General features: G+C 45.7%; 1 protein-coding gene across 1 annotated transcript in view; it reads left to right on the top strand.

Moving 5' to 3' along the window:
- Positions 1-551: 551 nt before the first annotated feature.
- CENPT (centromere protein T) overlaps positions 552-19,732 on the top strand; it is a gene marked incomplete at its 5' end in the record, with an annotated part of 21,871 nt that continues 2,690 nt past the window's right edge. The window contains 10 exons of the mRNA XM_010164904.1: positions 552-678; positions 1,231-1,324; positions 4,396-4,529; positions 5,975-6,008; positions 7,159-7,301; positions 7,756-8,175; positions 13,432-13,608; positions 14,343-14,546; positions 16,587-16,677; positions 18,924-19,088. Of these exons, the coding sequence (XP_010163206.1) occupies positions 552-678; positions 1,231-1,324; positions 4,396-4,529; positions 5,975-6,008; positions 7,159-7,301; positions 7,756-8,175; positions 13,432-13,608; positions 14,343-14,546; positions 16,587-16,677; positions 18,924-19,088 (1,589 nt within the window). The remainder of the gene's footprint in view (positions 679-1,230; positions 1,325-4,395; positions 4,530-5,974; positions 6,009-7,158; positions 7,302-7,755; positions 8,176-13,431; positions 13,609-14,342; positions 14,547-16,586; positions 16,678-18,923; positions 19,089-19,732) is intronic.

Here is a 19,732-nt window from a genome sequence, read left to right as displayed (position 1 = left end):
TTCCAACCCAAACCATTCTATGATTTAAAAAAAACCCAGGGGACCACCCATTCCCACCCGGTCCGAGGGAGAAGCGAGGGGCCAGGGAGCCAAGGCTGCTCCCTTACCCCGGTTCACCTTTACACCTGAAAATCAGCCGAAACCCTTGAATTTTGAGCTCGCCCAACAGCCAGGGCTGTTCCAACCTTCCACCTCAATGATGTTTTTCTTCTCTTTCCCATTTTTGGGTTGTTGTAGGTCAGGGCTGTGAGGGGTGAAGGGCTGTGGGCTCTGCTTTCAGATCCTCCAGGCTTTTGTCCACGATGAGAGTTGTGTGTTGAAACCCACCTCGATGATACATTGTTGGGAATTGTCTCCCACCCATAAATGAAGTGCCAGCGTTGTTAAAAAGCAAATGTCTGTTATTTATTTTTGGGAATTTGGAAAATGTTCCGTGCTAGCTAACTTAGATTTCTATTAGAAGACAGATATCGAATGTTTTTGATGCTAAGATCCATCTTTAATGATGAAAATATGATTCTGATTGAGTGGTTTCTGATTTCCCTCTTCAGGCCGTCTCTGATTCAGGAAAGGAGAACAGTTCTGTCAGAAGGACCTTGCTGAAGCAGAGACCAACTGTGTTCCCTGATCTTGACAATGACACACCACGGCTTGTGCTCAAGAGAATCATCCGGACCCGTAAGTACCTTTTTTTGAGGACAACAGAGAACAGAAGGATAGGGCTTTGGAGGAGTGGAGAACACGAGGTGTTCTCTTGCAGCCTGTTACTCTTGCCCTGTTAGGCAGAGCAGCAATCCAGACTGCTGAGTGACTGATTTATGTAAAAGAGGAGTCGCTGCAGCAGCAGCAGCAGGAGGTGATGCGATCCAGCTCTCTCTTAAAGACCAGGTCTTGCATTGATGCAAACGTGTCCTTGAAGATCTTGTCCTGGTGAGCGAGCGTGTAACCTTCCTGCTGCCTTCAGCTGTCGGATCAGGTGTGAATCATAGAGGCACTCCCTGCTGCAGAGCTCGGCTCAGCCCTGCTGCCCTACGGAACCCCCATGCTGCCGTTTGTCACCGAGGGCGCCAGCTTTCCTAGGAGCAGAACCCCAGCAGTTTTCACCAGGTCTTTATTTTAACCTGTTAAGAAATGTTCTTTACAGAGGGTAGCGTAGATGTGACACTCTGCTGTGTTTGGTATCCTTGCTGGATTGGGTTGTGGAAAGGAAATGTTTTGGTTTGTTGGCAGAACCACAAGTTTCACCTCTGGCACCTCACATATCTCAGCATGAAGAAGCAGAAGCAGCTCGATCAGAACTCCCATCTAAGAGGGTTTCCAGTCTGTAAGTAAATTTTTTACATTTTTACTCTTATTTTTCACGCTGCCAGCTGTTGCTGCAGTTCCTGTGATGGGTTTGGGGAGCGGGATTTCTCTACTTCTGTTTCAGTGATCAGATTTGTGTTCTCTCAGGTGGGATTTTCAGAAATACCTCCCCAGCTTTAAAAGGCGAATAGGAATTGCTGGGACTGAACAGTAAACACAGAATCCCAGCATGCCCTGGATTGGAAAAGCCCTTTAAGCTCATTGAGTCCAACCATGAACACAACACTGACCAGTCCCCTATGACTAACCCATGTCCCTCAGCACTATGTCTACACCACTCTTCAATCCCTCCAGGGATGGGGACTCCACCACTGCCCTGGGCAACCCCTTCCAATGCCTCAGAACCCTTTCAGCAAAGAAATTCTTCCTCACATCCCATCTCAACTGCCCTGGCCACAACTGGAGCCCATTTCCTCTTGTCCTGTCCCTTGGGCCTTGGTTGAACAGACCCACCCCCACCTCTCTCCACCCTCCTCCAAGGGACTTGGACAGAGCCACAAGGTCTCCCCTCAGCCTCCTTTTCTCCAGGCTCAACACCCCCAGTTCCCTCAGCCACAAGGGAACTCAGCACACTTGTGCTCCAGACCCTTCCCCAGCTCCGTTGCCCTTCTCTGGACACACTCCAGCACCTCCATGTCCTTCTTGGACTCAGGGGCCCAACACTGAACCCAGCACTTGAGCTGCAGCCTCACCAGTGCCCAGTGCAGGGGGAAGAGAACTTCCCTGGTCCTACTGGCCACACTAGTGCTGATCCAGGCCAGCTGGCCTTCTTGGCCACCTGGGCACTCTGCTGGCTCATGTTCAGCTGCTGCCAACCAACCCTCCCAGGTCCCTCTCTGCCCAGCATCTCTCCCCCCAATCCTCCCCAAGCCTGTTGCACTGCAGGGGGTTGTGACCCAGGTGCAGAACCCAGCACTTGGCCTTGTTAAACCTCAATACAATTGGTCCTGGCCCATGGATCCAGCCTGGCCAGGTCGCTCTGCAGAGCCTCCCTGCCCTCCAGCAGATCAACACTCCCGCCCAGCTGGGTGTTGTCAATACTGCAGGTTTGTGCTCCGTCCCTCTTCTTAAATGCTGACTTACACTATCTTTTTGCAGTGGGAGTGGTGGGTACAGTCGGTCTCCTGGTGGAAGCACCACTTTTGTGAGTTGTCTGTGACAGGTACTGAAGTAGAAGTTCTGGTATGTCCCCGAGGCTGCAGGCTGTGTGCTGAGGGTGCTGAGGTGTCACGAGTCACTGCTGTGTCTGGTGTTCAGAACACGGGCTGCTGCAGCTTTTTACATGTTAGTGCTTCTCCTTGTCCCTGTTTGGGGCTGCTGGGGTTACTCCCTTCCTCTGCAGTGGTTGGAGGTGAGCTTTGCCCGAGGCTCTGTTGCTTTTATTCACGTTCAGCTTCCACTGATATTTTAAGTTACTAGGTCTGACCCAATTGGAGAGGCTGGAGTCTGCTTGTTTTCTTCCATTTTGGTACGAACTAGAGGACAACCAGTAGTGGTGACAGGTCTTTGTTTGCTTTAGCCAGTTTTGTCACAACACTTTTTATTTACTGCCAAATGGACTGTTGTAAATAATGTGATTTCTTTTGCTTTGTCTTTATAGCTAAACTTTTTGCATTGACTATAAGCAACCTTAAATAAGTGGTGTTAAATATTAAGCAAACTTCTGTCTTTCTGGTTTTTTAATACAGGAAGAAACATCTGAGTTTTCAGTAAGTGTGGTAGCTTATTTATTTGTGGGGTTTTTTTAATTCGAAAAAAGATGAGCAATGTTATTTGAATTCCCTCTTGATCTTGCTTGTTGTAAGTTCTTTGAACGTGCTTCCCATCAGCCTTTCTTAAATGAAAAGACAAGAGTTGGATCTTTGCAGGGCTTTAGATTCCATATGTTGGCTAGGTTTTGAAGTTAAACAGGCACAGACTTTAAAGAAATATTTTAAAGGTTTTAAAAAATTTTAAGTCTGTTAAAAAAAATAAAAATTCCCTCTCCACCTTGTTTAGTTGACATGAACTTTCTTGGATTTGGGAAGACACTGCTTTCCCTGGTTGTGGTAGCATCTTCCAGCATAGATGGAAGATTTTTTTTCCCCACTGCTCTACCTTTGTTCCCCATTACAGCCGGTTAATTCTAATCATTAAGCTTCCATTATGCTCATTATACAGTCATGAAGCTGAGCCCCCTTTGGGGCTTGTAGAGAATGTATTTTGTAAGGGGAAAAGGCCCATGAAGATGGTCACCTTACCATGCTTGCTAGGTTGGAGCTCCATTTGTTGCAGCCAAGGAGACAGGATGCTATGTGTGCTGAGGCCCGGGCTCTGGGCTGTGGCGGGGACCCTCTGCTCCGGTTCTGCTGGTCACACTGGGGTGCTGGCAGCAGTTCACTGGGACCTGCATGAGAGGGGATTCTTGGAACTTCTCTGTAAAGGGGGAAAACAACTTAGAAACTTACTTTCTGAACCTGATCCAGGGCCTGACTGACCTGTTCTGTGTCTGTTCCATGTGCTCTGTGGTACCTACTGTGGTTTCATGCTGACGGCTTTTTTGTTTACACTGTAACGATGGGCAAACCTGATTTGCCCAGAGAGGGTGTGGAGTCTCCATCTCTGGAGATGTTCAAACCCACCTGGACACTTTCCTGTGCAACCTGGTGTAGGGATTTCGGGGGGTTTGGACTGGATGATCTCCTGAGGTCCCTTCCAACCCCACCAGTCTGTGATTCTGCTGTTGTGTGGTGGTGGGAGAAGAGAGCGAAGGAGCTTGTTGAAGTCCAAGCTTTTACTCTACTCTGACCTTTCTCAGCCCTGTTGTTTTGAATATACACTCAAGTTTTGATTCTCTTTGTGAAATTTACTTTGATATAGTATGAGTGACACATTCCTGCATTTGCTGAGCTCCTCACCGATTAATTCCTTATTTCTGCTGCAGCTAGGACAAATAATTTTAATTTGCTTTTCAGCACCGTTACAAGGACCTTTCTAGGGCAGCGAAGTGATAACATTGTCCTTTGTTAAAGGCTTGCTTTGTATTGCTAGGGTGGAATTGCAGCTGCCAGACCTTGTTCCTGAGAACACGTCTATCACCATGTTCCACGTGTCTAAGAAGAGGAAGAAACTCAGCATTTCTGAGTTTGAGAGAGCAGCAGACAAACGACTTCCCCAGAACCAAGGTGAGGCTGCAGTCAGGAAGTGCCTTGCTCAGCATTTACTGTCCCTTGATTTTCATCTGCTGCAGTTTAGCTCTTGGTAATTTCTCAGCTGGGCAGTTGTGTGTTTGGAAGCAAGAGTGCAGTACCTAGTGCAAAGGGAGAGCAGAGAGGTAAAACCCCCTCCTATCAAACTGAAAATAGATCTTTTTGAGCCGAGTTACAGGCTCTGCCCTGACTGGATGCAACTTCTTGACTATTTTTCCAACTTGGTGCTCTTGGAGTTCTGAAGTGTCTCCAAAGGAAGCAATCCCTGTCTTCCCCTCAGTTCCAGAAACCTGAAAATAGAACAAGCTGTGTACTTTTTGTTGCAGTGATATGAAATAAGTTATAAAGTCCCTGTTTGAAGAAAAAAGGGTCTTGTAATTTGATAAAATAAATAGTATTTTATATTGGAATAAATCTTCCCTTTAAACAGTGTTGCAGATTTAATAAATAGAACTTTCATTTTGGTTGCAGTTTAACAGAGGTAGGTAAAACACCTCACCATGGTTTGTGTACCCTCTTGGCACTAGCAACCAGAGTGGAATTCAAGGGTGGGATTCAGCTCCAAATTACAGCCACCAGTGCCTCAGCTCCCAGTTACAGACGCTGTGCCTGTGTGTGCACTAGGTAACTGATGTCCCCCTCAAGTTTTGGGGAGATGTAGTCTGTGGAGTATGGATGGTGGTTCAGCTCACCCTACAGCAGACACCTACATTTGATTAATTGTGCTTGAGTGTAATGGGGACACACATACACACCTGTGTTTGGATATTGTAATCTGGAGCTGAATCCCAGCCTGACTCACCTGTGGTCAGAAACAATCAACTTGTCTTTCCTTAGCCTGCTACCTGGTCTGAGCATGTTCTGCTAAGATGCAGGCAGCTCTCTAAAAGCAGAGTATTTCCAGTATGAGCATGATTGTTTCACTGCTCTCCAGATCTGCTTTTAGATTTTTGGGACTTTGTGAGTCCATCAGGTTTGACTTACAGATTCACCAGCAATCTGTGGTGTAGTTATCTGCACTTCTAAAGCTTCCAGATGCTTTAATGTTTGGTTTGGGTTGCTGAAGGGTGGTTGTGACTGAGGCCCTAGCCTAACATCTTGCTATTAATGTCGTAAGATTAATATAATTGAGTGTGAGGGCATGTGCTGTATTAAATTATCTTTGGAATAACTGTTTTATTACCCTTTCAGAAATTGCTTATTAGGATTCTAATACTTAGTTCTGAAATGCAGACAAGAAAGTGTAAAGTGAACCTGTCAGCTAATTCTGTTCTCACCAAAATGTAACTTTGAGGATCATAGTGTAACTGGCTCGAGAAAGGGGAAGATCCATTGGGGTGTTCCTGCAGCCTGTTGTGTAGAGGGTAATTTCTCAGCTGCTGTAATTTCTCAACTGATGTGTCACAATTCTTTTTTTCTAGCTCAGTCAACGTTGGACAGCACTGCTTTGGCTCAGTGAGTTTAAACTAACATGTCTCAGCTTCTGGCTGCCCCAACTGTGGCTGCCTTGGGTTGTCACCTCTGTGGTTGTGAAGAACAGTACAGAGACCTGGGTTCATGCTGAAGACCTGTGTTAGTGATACCACAGCCACCTCCCATTCTGGGGGTGGAATTTGAAGGTGGTAGCACCACATACCTTGTGATTGTCAGAGTTGTGGCTCTGTGCTGTATGCCTGGGTTGGGCTAGCTCATTTTGCAACTCTTGCTCCTCTTGTTAATTACTAGGATTGTTCCTTTTTTCCTTTCATCCTCATGTTGCCAACAATAAATCAGCACACCATGTACCTTAGAGTATAATCTCTGCCTGTTAATTGACTCATCTCCTCAGTTGCATCTATGCAGTCTTTTGTCCAACTTTCCTGGACTTTAAAGGCTTTTTAGCAAGTCAAAAAACTTATTTTCCTGAGTTGTCTGTGTACTTTGCTAATGATCTTGGCCATGGTTAGCAACTTATTTCACCTTTCTCACTGCAGCCCTTGCCTGTGGTCCCATGCCGATTCATTTTACTCCCTTTCAATCCTCTGAGCCTCCCTTTTGATGAGGCTGCCTGAAGAGAGGGACAGGAGGTAGCTGAGCATGGCCAGTCTCTATAGGATGCAAAATACTTTGAGATACATCTTTTCCCGTGCTTTATTGCTACCTTAGCTCCCATCTCAAAAAAAATTAGTTGGTAGCTGAGCTGTGCTGTGAATACTGATACTGAGCAGCTTAATTTAACTTGTTCTGCAGTCCTCCTGCCACCCCGCTGGCAGCGAGAGGGCATCTTTAGTCTCAGACTTCAGTTTTCCCTTTTTTTTGGTTATTTGAAATTTTTCACATTCATGAACTTTTTGTCAGTTACATTGTTGCAGCCCTCTCAGGGTTGGAGCCTGTAAACCAGTCTGTTTCCTGATCTCTGATACATACCCTGATGTTAGGTGATATCATGAAATTAAACTATTTAACGTAGACTGGCATATAATCTTCAAGAATTTGGGGGGGGTTATTCCCCCTAGCTAGGGGATTTGTGAAATATCTCACTGCTAGTGGTGCTGTCTGTGTAATCTGAGGGCAAAAGGGGAGTGTGTAAGTTTAGAAAATTATTTATTCTCTCCTCTTTTTGCAGATCTCTTCGCATGTCTCTTGGTTCCTTGATCCCACCGGAAACGGTTGAGAAGAGAGGCTTGCTCCGAAGGCCAAAAAGTCGCAAAGCGATTGACGTGGAGGCTTTTGAAGATGGAGTGGAAGAGAAAATGCTGAAGAGAAAAGGTTTCTTTTGTGTTGTTACTTCTGTTTCGGGGGGGAGGGCCTTATATAGGTGACTTCTAGAAGCAGTAACTGAAGTGTGAAGGTTCCTGGCACATTCACAGAAGTCCAGTGTAATTTGGGAGGCAGGATTAGAATGAGGCTCTGCATCTGTAGTTGCTCTGATTCTATGCACTTAAACATGTGGTCCACCCAGTTTGGTGATGTATACCACAGGAATTGTTTGGGACCCTGTTCATAACTGTGGGTGCTGGGGTTGTGATTTGGTAGGGATTTTTTGGGAAAGTTGGGGCACTGAAGTGTGGTGATGCAGTTTCAGTGTTTGATCTGTGGAGGATGAGTAAAATTAGGTTGAATGACTTAAATTTTGAATTATGCAAGTCCTGGTAATAAATGTGTGTCCCTGTGACCTTGGAGAGTTTTTCACATAGAACTTGTTTTAAAACTTTCTAAACAGCACAGAACTACCTTGTGGACTCACAAACAGCGTCTGGGTTTCGAACAGCCACGCTGACGAGCGATGCGGAGATCATGCTGAGTAACACGGAGCTCTTTGTGCAGCCTCAGGCCGACGAGCAGAGCCAGAATAAGCTTTCTGCTCTTGAACTGCCGCTGTCGAATTCAAAAACTTCAGCACAGAGAAGCAAGATTCCTGGTGCAGCTCAAGAAGAAGCAAGGCTGGTACCCAGTGTGGGCACAAACGAGGGAAGGACCCGAAGATATTCTGAGGACTCCATCCCTGACCCTGAGCATGTTGACAGAATGTCTCATGTATCTCCACAAATGCCTGCAAACCAGCCAGAAGAAGAGCAAGATCATTCCCAGCAGAACAACCCAGTGGAACAGCTTTCTGTTTCAGAAGAGCTGGTGATTGGCAGTGAGTACTGTGGGTTAGAACTTGGGGCTTAGCAGGTATTATCTGAAATCACAGACTGTTGGGGTAGGAAGGGACCTCAACAGGTCATCTTCGCCAACCCGGCTGCTCAAGCAGGGCCACCCAGAGCAGATTGCCCAGGACTATGTCTAGGTGGCTTTTATATGTCTCCAGGGATGGAGACTCTGGGCAACCTGTTCCAGTGCTCAGTCGCCCTCACAGTGAAAAAGTGTTTCCTTATGTTCAGACAGAGCCTCCTGTGTGCCAGTCTGTGCCCATTGCCTCTTCTCCTTGCACTGGGCACCACTAAAAAGAGCCTGGCTCTGTCTGCAGTGCACCCTTCCCTCAGATACTTGCATATATTGATGAGATCTCCCTGTGAGCCTTCTCTTCTCCTGGCTGAACAGTCCCAGCTCCTTCAACCTTTCCCCCTAGGAGAGGTAGTCCAGTCTTTTAACTGTCCTGGTGGCCTTTTGCTGGGCTCTCTCCACTATGTCCATCTCTTGTATGGGGGAGCCTGGAAGTGGACACCATAAATTGGTCACAGATATGGTGAGATAAGGAAATAATGGGTAGGACCTGTAGACAGAGTTAAAAGGAGTCTCAGGAGGTTACTGGTCTAGACCTTTACCCTGGTAAGATGGCTTATGTCACAGCTAACCGCTTCGCTGTCACTAGGGCCTTCATAATCCCTTGGACAGAACTACTCACCTCCCTGGTGGCTCTACCAATGCTTTGCAAATCCCATCACGTGCCAGTTTTCCTCTGGTGTCTCTCTTCTGCATTCATTTCCCTGTAAATATCTTCTCCTGGCTGTGTAAATGGGAGCACATTTTCCTCAGGCCCCAAGGTGTGGTTGTAACCCTAAAATGTTCTGCTTGGTGCCCCTGCGGCAGCGAGCCAGGGCAAGATCTGCTGTAGAGATTTATCATAATCAAGAGCACAAAAATGTTCTGTGCTGTCATCAGATTTCTTAGCAATTCAAATGGCATTTGCTGAAGCTTCAGGTAAATTAATTTTTTAAAAAAATTATTCTTTGTGATCTGAGGAAATTGATCTGTGTGTTTTTAGGTGCTGGCATACAGCCACTGCAAAAGCAAAATGGTAGTTTTAAGAATAAACTTCGACAAGAACTAATTGGTGGCAACATTAGGTGTCTGTACAACTGCTTTGCTGCGTTAAACTTACAGTCTTCAGTTCAAATGCAGTTTTAATGCATTGCTGTATCCTACAAAATCTACACGTTCACCAGCGATTTTCTAATGTGTGAAGCTGTTAATCACTTTTTGTGGACTAAAAATAGAAGACTGGCATAAGTTTTGGCCTATAAATAGTAGAAAGTCATTCCATGACGACAAAATGTCAAAATTTTATCTGGAAAAGATCTATTCCATGTTATTGGGTTTTTCTTAATGATGGTCCAAGTACCAAGTGTCCAAAAGCCTTGACAAAAAGTGGGCTCATTCTTGGTTAAACAAGCAAATGACACAAACAAGAATTGTTCTGGAAAAGGTAGAATGATTCTTCTTGAAAGGTGCAGTTCTTCAATCAAAACTCCTTATGCTTTCCTCAAACTGTGGACAGCTGATGTTTCTGTTTCATTTAGGTTTTTTTAACGATCCTTTGTCAAAAGGGCCACAGAAATGGCATTGAAAAAATGGTTGATGTGTTCAGTACTGCTCCAGCAGGGAGAGGAGTTCTTGCCATGAAAAGCTTAGAAATCAATTAATGCCTGGTGGACTGTTGCCCCGTTCTGTGCTTTGGAGGGTTGCTTGTGGCAAGCTTGGTGGGAAGAGTTGTTTTTGACAAGAGAAGAGATGAAACAGGAAAAAAAAAAAAAGGTTAGTTGCTCTGAAGAGTCCAGTGGTGGGGGCAGGCACTTTGAGAGGAAATGGAAAGATAATGTGGAGAAAAGTGTGGAGGACATGGAATAAGGGACTGGATCAAATGAGAGGAAGAGGAAGGGGAGTGAGAGTGTATCTCAGAGATGCTGGAGTTTGTCAGGCATTGACGTCAAAGGTTAATGGTTACACAGTTCTGTTTCCCAGAGATAGCTGGTGTCAGTGTTGCTCCTCAGTGTGAACTGAAAAATAGTTGCAAGGACTTTTCCAACTGGTTCCTAAGATACAATGTGAACTCCCTAAACTGGTTTAAGTGAAGGTAGAACGTTTTCTTGTGTGTGTATTCCTCTCTCTGCTTGCTTGGTTTTTTACCTCTCAGGAAAGCTAAAAGAAAGTTGGGGGAAAAAAAAGACACTGGGGGAACATTAACGCTCTCAATTTCTAGCTGCTGATAGATGGAGCTCCTCTTTGCCATGCAGAAGTCCAAGTAAATGTTTGGGATCCCCAGTCACTCTAAAGCCCAAGAAATCTTTCAGCATGTCTTTGAGAGAAGTTGTGTCCCATATAATTGAAGACCTAGATGTAAGCGATGCAGATGAAGAGATGGCTCATGCAGTGAACCAAGTGGAACAGAAGGAGATTTGCAGAGAGGGTAAGGAGTGCTTTCAGTGTTGTTGAGGGAGTGGAGTACTTTAATCTGAGGAGAACCAAGAGTTTTTCAGGTGACTTGCAGAGTGAAATAAGACTTTATTGTGCAGTAGATGCTGGAGATAATGTAATTCAAGTTATATCAGAGACACTGTGAGCATTTCCAGACAGACTTTCTGAAAGTAGGCTGTGACTCGCTCGTGTGCTTCCTTGTCAGTATTTGCTGTGTTCACAGTGAGTGCACATGGAATAAAGATTTGTTTTGGGGGTTTTTTGGCAGGTCTGTAGTACTGCTCACCTGCCCGTAGGAAAGATGAATAGCTCCTTCCTGGGAAGGAACCCACCTGGCTAATCACTCTCTTTGTTTGCATACATTTAATGCTTGACTGTATTTATTTAAGCCATGTTGGCCATTATCTTTCTCCAGCACTAACCAGCATCTTTTTCTCTGAAGACAAGGACTTGAAGGTTGCCCTCCCTTAAGTAGTAAAGATTGTCACTAGTAGGTTGGGCCTTAAAACCTCCTTGTTCCTGCAAGTCGTGCAAGTTGCTGCTTTTACAAACACTTTCTCACTTTTCTCTGAAATCCTTTTGCATTAGAATGAGACAGGAAAGTCTCTGCCCAGACGCTGAGGCTGGCAGGTGTCACTGCCTAAAGCTTTGGGTATGTGTCACCACAAATTCCCATGTGTTGTGAAATGTCATTTTCTAGACTCCAGGATCCTTTTTAAGTGTTTCCCATTGTTCCCTTTGACAGTGTCTAGAAATGAGAGACCGTCACCATGTGGGTTTAGCTTTCCTGAGGTTTAATTATGCCTGAAGTTTCATCTGAGTTACCTTATGGCAGTATGGAAACAGAACAATCTATGGCACCCATGGGTTTGTTACTCAGATTTTGAACTGAGCCCATAAGTGATTGCTTGCACGTACCAAGTGTAGCAGTAAAATCAGTTACGTCGCCTTTTTATCATGATAAAGCAGCCCTTTGTTTTAAACAGTCCTTTAGAGAAGTTAATTAAGGCAGCAGATATTCTGCACCTCTAAAGTTACAATTGCCTGTAATGTTTCTCAATTCTTTTGTCCTGTTACAGTTTTACTTGGGTGCCCCTGTGGAGTGTGAAGTTTAAATGGGATGTGACTCCTGAGACTCCTCAAAGTCACCTCAGAATCGTTACAGTTCTGTGAACACCAGTTTGGGTGGGGGTGGTCAGAAAAGCAAATAACGTGTAAAAATTATGATGAAAGGAAGAGATGCCAAAATGTCACCGTGGCACTGTGGAAACGACTGTCACGCTCACCTTTGAGTGCTGTGTGCAGTTCTAACCTCTCCGTCTCTAAACAGATTTAGCAGAACTGGAGAAGGTGCAGAGAAAAGCAGTTTTACCATTAACAATAATCAAATATACGGAGCAGTTTCTGCACGTTGAATTACTAAAGATAAGGACTGCTCAGCCTGGAAAAAACAAAGACAATGCGAGTGAAATCTAAGGAGTTTAGAAAGAAAAGCCTTGAGCAGCAGGGAGGAGGTGATTCAGCAAACAAAGGGAAACAAACAGCTCCTTGGTCTGTCAGTGCAGACACTAGGGAGGAGGAGCGGGCACTGGCAGCTGGTACCAAACCCCAGGAGGTATTGCTCCTGGCAACAGGTGGAGAAATCCTTACAAATTGAGACTTGAATGTATCAGTAGCACCTGGTGCTGCACTGGTGAAGTGCTGGATCCCAGCAGGGACCCAGGAGCGTGGGCGATCACTGGTGCCTGTCTGCTTCAGGCTGAGTGGGGCGTTGAGCTTTTGTCTTCTCCCCACAAAGCTAGTTAATATTTCACTTAACTGGAGGCAAGACTTTCCCAGTGTTGGTGTGGGGACCCCAATGTTCTGGCTACTGAGATAGGTATTACTGATTTTTGCACCACCTTTGGCCAAATTTCCTTGTCCCCTTCACTGGGGCTTGGGGCTCCCAAGGTCTTGACACTTGTACTTTTGAGTGTGAAAATTCCCAGTCACTGGAAAGGACAGTAAAAATCCACTTTAACAGCTTCTGGTTTTGGGCTCAGCCAAGGTTTCCAAACCCTTCAGCAAGTGACTCTGAGAGTTCCCAGTAAGATTTTGCCAAATAATTAATTACCTGTGGGGGTTTCTGGGCTACATGGTAACAGGCATGTGGACTATAGATTTAGGATGTAGAGAAAAGGAGGATTTAAGTGCTCTTCAGTAGCTACTTCAGTAGCTGAAGTTTTTAAAGAAATGCAAATCATGTGTCCCATTTCTTTCTCCTCATCCTTCCTGCTAGAGGCTTCTCTGGGTTGGTTAAAGCCACTGCTAGGTGCTGTCTTCTTTGTAATGCCATGTGTCTCTTGTGTAAACTTGTTCAGAGCAACTGAGGAAACGAGGAGGAGAATCTGAGCACAAGCTCTGTGTATTGTTAGACTTGAAGGAAAAGAAATTGATCTTTCACACAATGGCCAAAAGGGAGACTAGAGGTAGAGATGGCAGATCTGAAGGAGCTCGGCTTCCTGAGAAGTGAAATTCCTTCACTGGGATCTGACCAGCACCCTGAGTAGGAGACTGGGAGCAAAGACAGGAAAAGTTGTGCATTTCTCAGCTGCAAACTTTTGGAAGGGAACTGTGTCTGCTTCCCTTATTTACAGCTTATGGCTATTGCTGAGTTTACTTGTCAGGAATACATTTCAGCAGTTGTTAAACTATTTACTGGTGGTTGATCAGTGGGTTTTTTTGTAGGTAAGACTGATAATAGAATTTTCTGTTTTAGCTGCAGAGCATCATGCTAGTGCAAGATATTCTGGATATTTGGAGAAGAAACTGAGCAAAAAAGCAGAACTGCAGATGCCTGCGGCACAGGATGCCAGAGCTGAAACAGAATTGGCTCCTTCAGAAGAAGAGGGGACAGCAGAAGGCAGTGTTGGACACCAAGGCTCTCCTGAAACTGGTGAGGACAACCTCTAATACTGAAGCCTCTCTCTGATGCTGGAGACCTTTCAAGATGCGTTCTTGGCATCAGTGCTGGGAGAAAGACTGGTTAACTCTCTGCATTCTGGAATCTGGGCTAAAGGCTGGGGAAATATCAAATTAATTTTGGCATTTTAAGCTGAAAGACTGCATTCTGCTCAAATGGAAAACAAAATTATATTTGCAATACTGCGTAGAAATAGATAATTGTGGTGAGCTTAATTAAAATTTACTAGTGGGAGTTCTAAAATCAGGCAAAGATTTGATAAAACTTGGAGACCTTCTGAGTATGTTGGCAAATCAGGATCTCCCAGGTTGCTCTTCCTGAATTGCTTGGTCTTCTGTGTTCACCATGCTGCACTAAGGCTTTGGTAAGAATTCTGCTGAGATGAAATTTCTTATTAAAGGAAGTTCATTTAAAAGGAGCACAGATAAAATTTCACTCAAATCTCATGGGCTTTTCCACATTACCAAGTGCTGTTTTTTTTGTGTGAGCTCTGCACATCTCAATGTAGCAGAGGGAAAAGTTGAGGATTCATCGGTGCTTTAGCTTATCTAGCTTAGTGTATTGACACCCTCATCCTTGAAGACAGGAATATGATAGGTGGCAACGTTGCCAGGAATGGAAAGTTGGGTTTCATTCTTATGAGTGCTTTGACATTTTGGCTGTGACACTTGTTTCAGTGATGTATTTCTGCTGTTTTGGAAATCTAGAACGTGAAATTGCCAAAGGTGTTGGAGCTGGAAGTCTGAGCAGGCATTCTCATGCTTTTTCCTCCTCTGAAAAATCTGGGATGAAGCCATTGAAGGAAGCTGTTGAACAAGCAGATGAACTAGAGGACCAGGCTATCACGATAGAATTGGATGGTCCAGAAGAAGGGCCTACTGAGGATGAAGCTGAAGACCCTGAGAGTGAAGGTAAGAAAATTATTGCAGCAGTAGCAAGAGGCAGTTGGAGAAACCTTTCCCTGTTATCTCTTGATAGACTGAGGAACAACACAGGTCAGTAACGTTATTAACTGTTTAGTCCATCAGATATTCCAGGGGGAGCTACTGGCTGCTGTTCCCAGGACCAGATTGTCACTGGCTCATCAGGTGCTTCGGGGACCTGGATTGTCTAGGGGTTTCTGAGGTGAAGGTGGAAGTGCACAAATAGACAAAACTGAGTGCAAAGTGGTTTTGTACAGTGACACAGGGATAACCTCCGTGTTTTCCTTCCTGGCTCCTCACTTCATACTGACTTTTTCATGTTTGGCATTGCACTGCTGTTTCCACAGCCACTTACTTGACTCCAGACTTGAAACCTACTTTAGAACCCCATATTTTTGATGGGGTTACAGATTTCCTTTCCAGTTAACCAAAAGAATAGACTGGCTTTCCAGAAAGCTGAGAGGAAGTGTCTGTTTCTAAAAGTTCTTCAGACACTGCGTCAGTCTGCTCTGTTGCCCCAGGGGTGCTTATGCCTTTTGGAAGAACAGATACATCAGACCAAGTTTGCTTTGATCGAGACCACATTTGGGAATGCCCAGAGTGTGTTTTTGTGGTGTCTTTGGGGACTGATCTTGAAGTCTTTTGAAATACAATACACAGTGAAATAAAAAACTGAACTAGGGACATCCCAAGAGAATCCTGTTGCCAGGATTTCAGACGTTGTGGAGAAATACAGCTGTAACGAGAATATCCACACCTGTATGTGCCTGTGCGGCGTGGAAGCCACAAAGACAACAGTTGAACTGGGACACTTCTGCCACAGGGAAAGCTGTAGGTGTTCTTAGGGCGCCTACACTGATGTGTCAATATGCTTAACTTTAACACAGCTGTATGAAGAGGTGGAAAGATCTTGATGAAAAGATCTCTACTGATAGGGTGGAACAGGAAGAGTAACATCTTACAGGTCTCATTGGACAAGGAGTGGAAGAAAAGCAGGAAGAAAAGATGAAAAACTATGTACCCTTGTCATAAAACTTCCCTTGGAAACCTCAACATAACTAGTCTCTTCCCCTGCATCCTGCTTCTTGTCCCTCCAGCACACAGAAATATCTCGTCAGAAGAAGCTAATGCAAAGAACCGTGGTAGTTCACCCAGCCCTGCTTTCTCTGAGAGACTAACGACCTCTGAGTTGTGGAGTTTAACTCCCAGTAGTACTTGAGGCCTCTAGTAGTTGAGCTTGTCATCTGTAACTGGGCAGCTGTCCTAGCTCTTGGGGAGGGTTGCAAGGTGGCACCATTACCAGATGTACTGGATTCTTGGGCTGTGCTCAGTGTGCCAGGGAAGCTGGCAGGCAAGAAGCCCTCCATGACCACTCCTTCTAGACAGGAGGCTGCTCAGTATGTGGTTTTCTTTCCTGCCCTTGCTTGTGAAGAAGTTCAAGAGTGTAGTTTGAGGAAGCAGATTAGACTTGGAGGAAACTGATGTGGGTAGTTCACAGCAAAGAAGAGGTGAGGAGGTGACTGTAACCTGAGCCTGAGGGAATGTATGGAAATCTGTGAACATGGGAGATGCTCACAGACTGAGCCTTGTAATGTGATTTTGTTGGCCTGCTCACCCCTGTGTGCAGGAGAACTGGCTGGTGATTTAGCAGGGTGGCAGTGAGGTAGTTTGCAGACTTTGAAGCTCTCTCTGGGAAAAGAGGCTGCAGCTTCTTGGCAGCTGAAGTCAGCCCTTGCAGCATGTCCCCCAGCGTGTGTTCCTCACCCTGCCCAGCCTGCTGGTCCAGCACTGGGGCTGCTGGGCTGGACCTGGCATGAGGGAAGCCACCAGCCTGTGTGGCAGGGGGTGGGATGGGTGGAACTGTCACAGACAGCAGTCAGGGTGACGTGGAGCCACAGCCTGAGCACAAGCAGCATGGCACCGGACCAGGCGTGTGGGAAGCTGTCTGGGCTTCTGGCTGGTGCTGCAGCACTGCAGGAACTCTCAGCACGGCCTTCAGCTCCACAAGGACTGTTTTTTTTCCCCTAGAGGTTTCCATGAAGACACCTGCGTTTGTCCGTGCTGCAGCCAACAAGCCACTGCTGTCAACTCCACGTCCTGCAAAACCTGCTGCTCCCAAGTTGTCAGCTCCACGTCCTGCAAAGTTCAGGTGAGTGTAAGCGCCTTCAGCAGTGGCCGGGTGGAAGTGGAGGGGAGGGAGCTGAGCCTGGCTTTGTCAGCTGTTGTACTGGCTGTAGCAGGGAGTATCAGTCCTGATGTCTTTATAGTTCCTTCACCACTTCAGCAGGTGAATAAAGAGCTCTGTCAGGTGAATGTCAGTACTTGCCCAGAGCAAATCTCACACCTCACATCTTTCCAATGAACATTCTCATATTTTTTTTGTGCTGAAGGCCAAACCCTTTTCCTAGGAGTTTTTCAACCGATGAACTACCCCAGAGCCACAGACTCCAGTATGGGGTGCAGAGGCCCTTGCAGAAGAGGGTGAATTACAGGTTATGTTACACTGATCACAAGAAATGACATATTTGTATTGACTCTGTAAAGCTAAAGCTGTATGCGGTTGCCATGTGCCGAGTAGGAAATGAAGCTCACCCAGAGGCAGAAAGTGAACTTGTCCTCTGCATTATTCCAAATTAATTAACATTTATCACCCTCTTAGGCAGAAATTTAGTGAAGCTGAATGCTTCATGAGAACCACTAACAGTGCTCCCAGGAAACAGGAGGAATTTTCTAGCCCTTGACTCTAGATTTTTGTTTATTGAAGCAGTCGACAGTAAAGCCAAATTCTTGTGCCCTTTCCTGCTGTGAACAGAGATGGATGGTGCTTACAGAAGGTGCCAGGTGATTGCTCTGACCATGAACAATAAAATTATGTTTGTAAAATAGAAAAAGGAGTCTTTGATACTCTGCTGAAGTGGAACTGAATGAGTACAGGTTGGCTTTGGGATTTTGCACTGGGACCTGCTCTTTATATATAATATATATATATAGGGAACATCTGAATTCCTATTCTTCTGTAGAGAGCGCTAGTCCTCACTGGCAGAAGGAGTCTATATTCGGATGCATGTTCTCTGTAGGAATTTCTGGACATTATTAGACTGCCAGATTTTCAGGCTTTCAAGCTGTGGTGAGATAATAGATGATCATAATTCCAGGATCAGGCCTTAGGCTACAGGAAGCTGTTGCACAGAAAATGCAGTTTGTTTCCACTTCATGTGATGCAGTCTGAGCCCGAGTTGGCCTGCTAAAAAGCCTGAGGAAATACTCGAGGTTGTGTAGTGGAGCAATAACCACGTGGGAGCCATGGTCAGGGCTTTCTGCTGTAAAATAGTCTCTTTATACTGGTACAGTTCTACTGTGATCAACTCTACCAGATTAGGGCCACAGAACTTTTAATTTAGGAACACCAAAGTCTCATACAGTCATTAAACTTCAGCTTTGCCCTGATCCTGCGAACCAGTCACTCATATATAATCATTTACAGTCAGGTAAACTGAGGCACAGAAACAGTAACTGAGATGACTTAAATAATGACTGGTTTTTTCTCACTCCTACACATACTCCATCTCTGGGGCTGATCTCCAGCTGCCCCTCAGGCTCTGGCAGAGAAACGTGCAGGTGGGCTGGAGAGAGAATCAAATGATACACACACTCCCTCTGTGGGGTTTGTATCCTGAGATTCCAGGTCTTTTCTGTTGTTTCCCACTTGTCTGCTGAATGCAGCCGGGGATTTCGCTTCCCTTTTTGTGTAACAGGTTTTCCTTTTTAGAATGGAAAACAGTTGTTATTTCCTTTGGGGCTTCCAGTCTTGTTTAAGGGAAAAAACCAAACCAACCAACCAAACCCCATAAGACCCCACTAAACAAAATGTTCTTAATGGTATAAAAGTTGTTGTGGATATCTGTCCTGTGGAAGGAGATTGTATCAAAAGAGGAACTTCTGGTGAGTCTCATCCACAGGCAAAAATTATTGAGTATATCCCACAGATGAGACTGTCCTGTCAGCAGATACAGTGGTGGCCTGCGGATCCATACGACTTTTTTTGGAGGGTGAGAGCTACAGGGGTGCAGTGCAAACTGCGTTTGTGTGTTGGAGAGGACTACAGTTTGGTGATTAGTTGTTAGGCTGGCCTGCTTATCTCGGGAAACATGAGCCTGGGTTGCTCCTCCCGAGGCCCTAATGCCATGGGGACTGTTTGCAAACTCTACTTCATGGGCATGAGGGTTTTGAAGAATTGGGAAGGAGAAAGAATTAAGAGCTTGAGGCAGTTGTACCCCTTCGGGTTGGCCCAAACTCAGCCCGCTGTTCTCTGCCTTTCCCCTGGGTTTGTTCATTTGCTGTGTGAATTTTTAATTTCCCCCGAAGGTCTCCCCGGCAGCCGCTGCGGGCTAAGCCGGTTCCAAAGAGCTCGGGACGGGCACGGAAGAAAACTTGTGAGCCTGAAATAGCCAGTAGCTTGATAAAGAGGATATTTAGCCATTATGTGAAAATGCCAGTGTCCAGAGATGCGCTGAAAATTGTTGAAAAATGGTAAGCAACAGCACACTGCTCCTCCTCCAACTCTTTTTAGACTTTTTTTTTCTTTCTTTTCTTTCCTAAAGTAGCAAACCTGTTATGAGTGTTGCTGGCAAGCTGACAGCCCTCCCTGTTCAGCTGGGGAGTCTGATTTAAACAAGGACAGAAATGTGCTAGGTGCTTCTGGCCGCTGTGAGGGTATCCCTGACCCAGCGCTGCCTTGCAGGAGCTTCTGGGTTTTGTCCCAACCAGTACAAATTGCACCATTCACAATCTGCTCTGGCTAAGCCAGGAAGGCCAATGTTCTCCTGGGGGGCATTGAGAAGACTGTGGCCAGCAGGTCAAGGGAGGTTCTCCTGCCCCTCTGCTCTGCTCTGGTGAGGCCACATCTGGAGTCCTGTGTCCAGTTCTGGGCTCCCCAGTTCAAGAGGGACAGGGATCTTCTGGAGAGAGTCCAGCAGAGGCCACAGAGATGATGAGGGGCTGGAGCATCTCCCGTGTGAGGAGAGGCTGAGAGAGCTGGGACTGTTCAGCCTGGAGAAGAGCAGCCTGAGAGGGGATCTGATCAATGTCTATAAATATCTGAAATGTGGGGGCCAAATGGATGGGGTTGGGCTCTTTTCGGTGGTGCCCAGTGACAGGACAAGGGGCAATGGGCA

Source organism: Antrostomus carolinensis, unplaced genomic scaffold (genome assembly GCF_000700745.2).
Source record: "Antrostomus carolinensis isolate BGI_N321 unplaced genomic scaffold, ASM70074v2 scaffold10213, whole genome shotgun sequence".
Taxonomy (NCBI): Eukaryota; Metazoa; Chordata; class Aves; order Caprimulgiformes; family Caprimulgidae; genus Antrostomus; species Antrostomus carolinensis.
The sequence above is the reverse complement of the archived record's forward strand: the minus strand, read 5'-3'. Positions and strand labels throughout refer to the sequence as shown.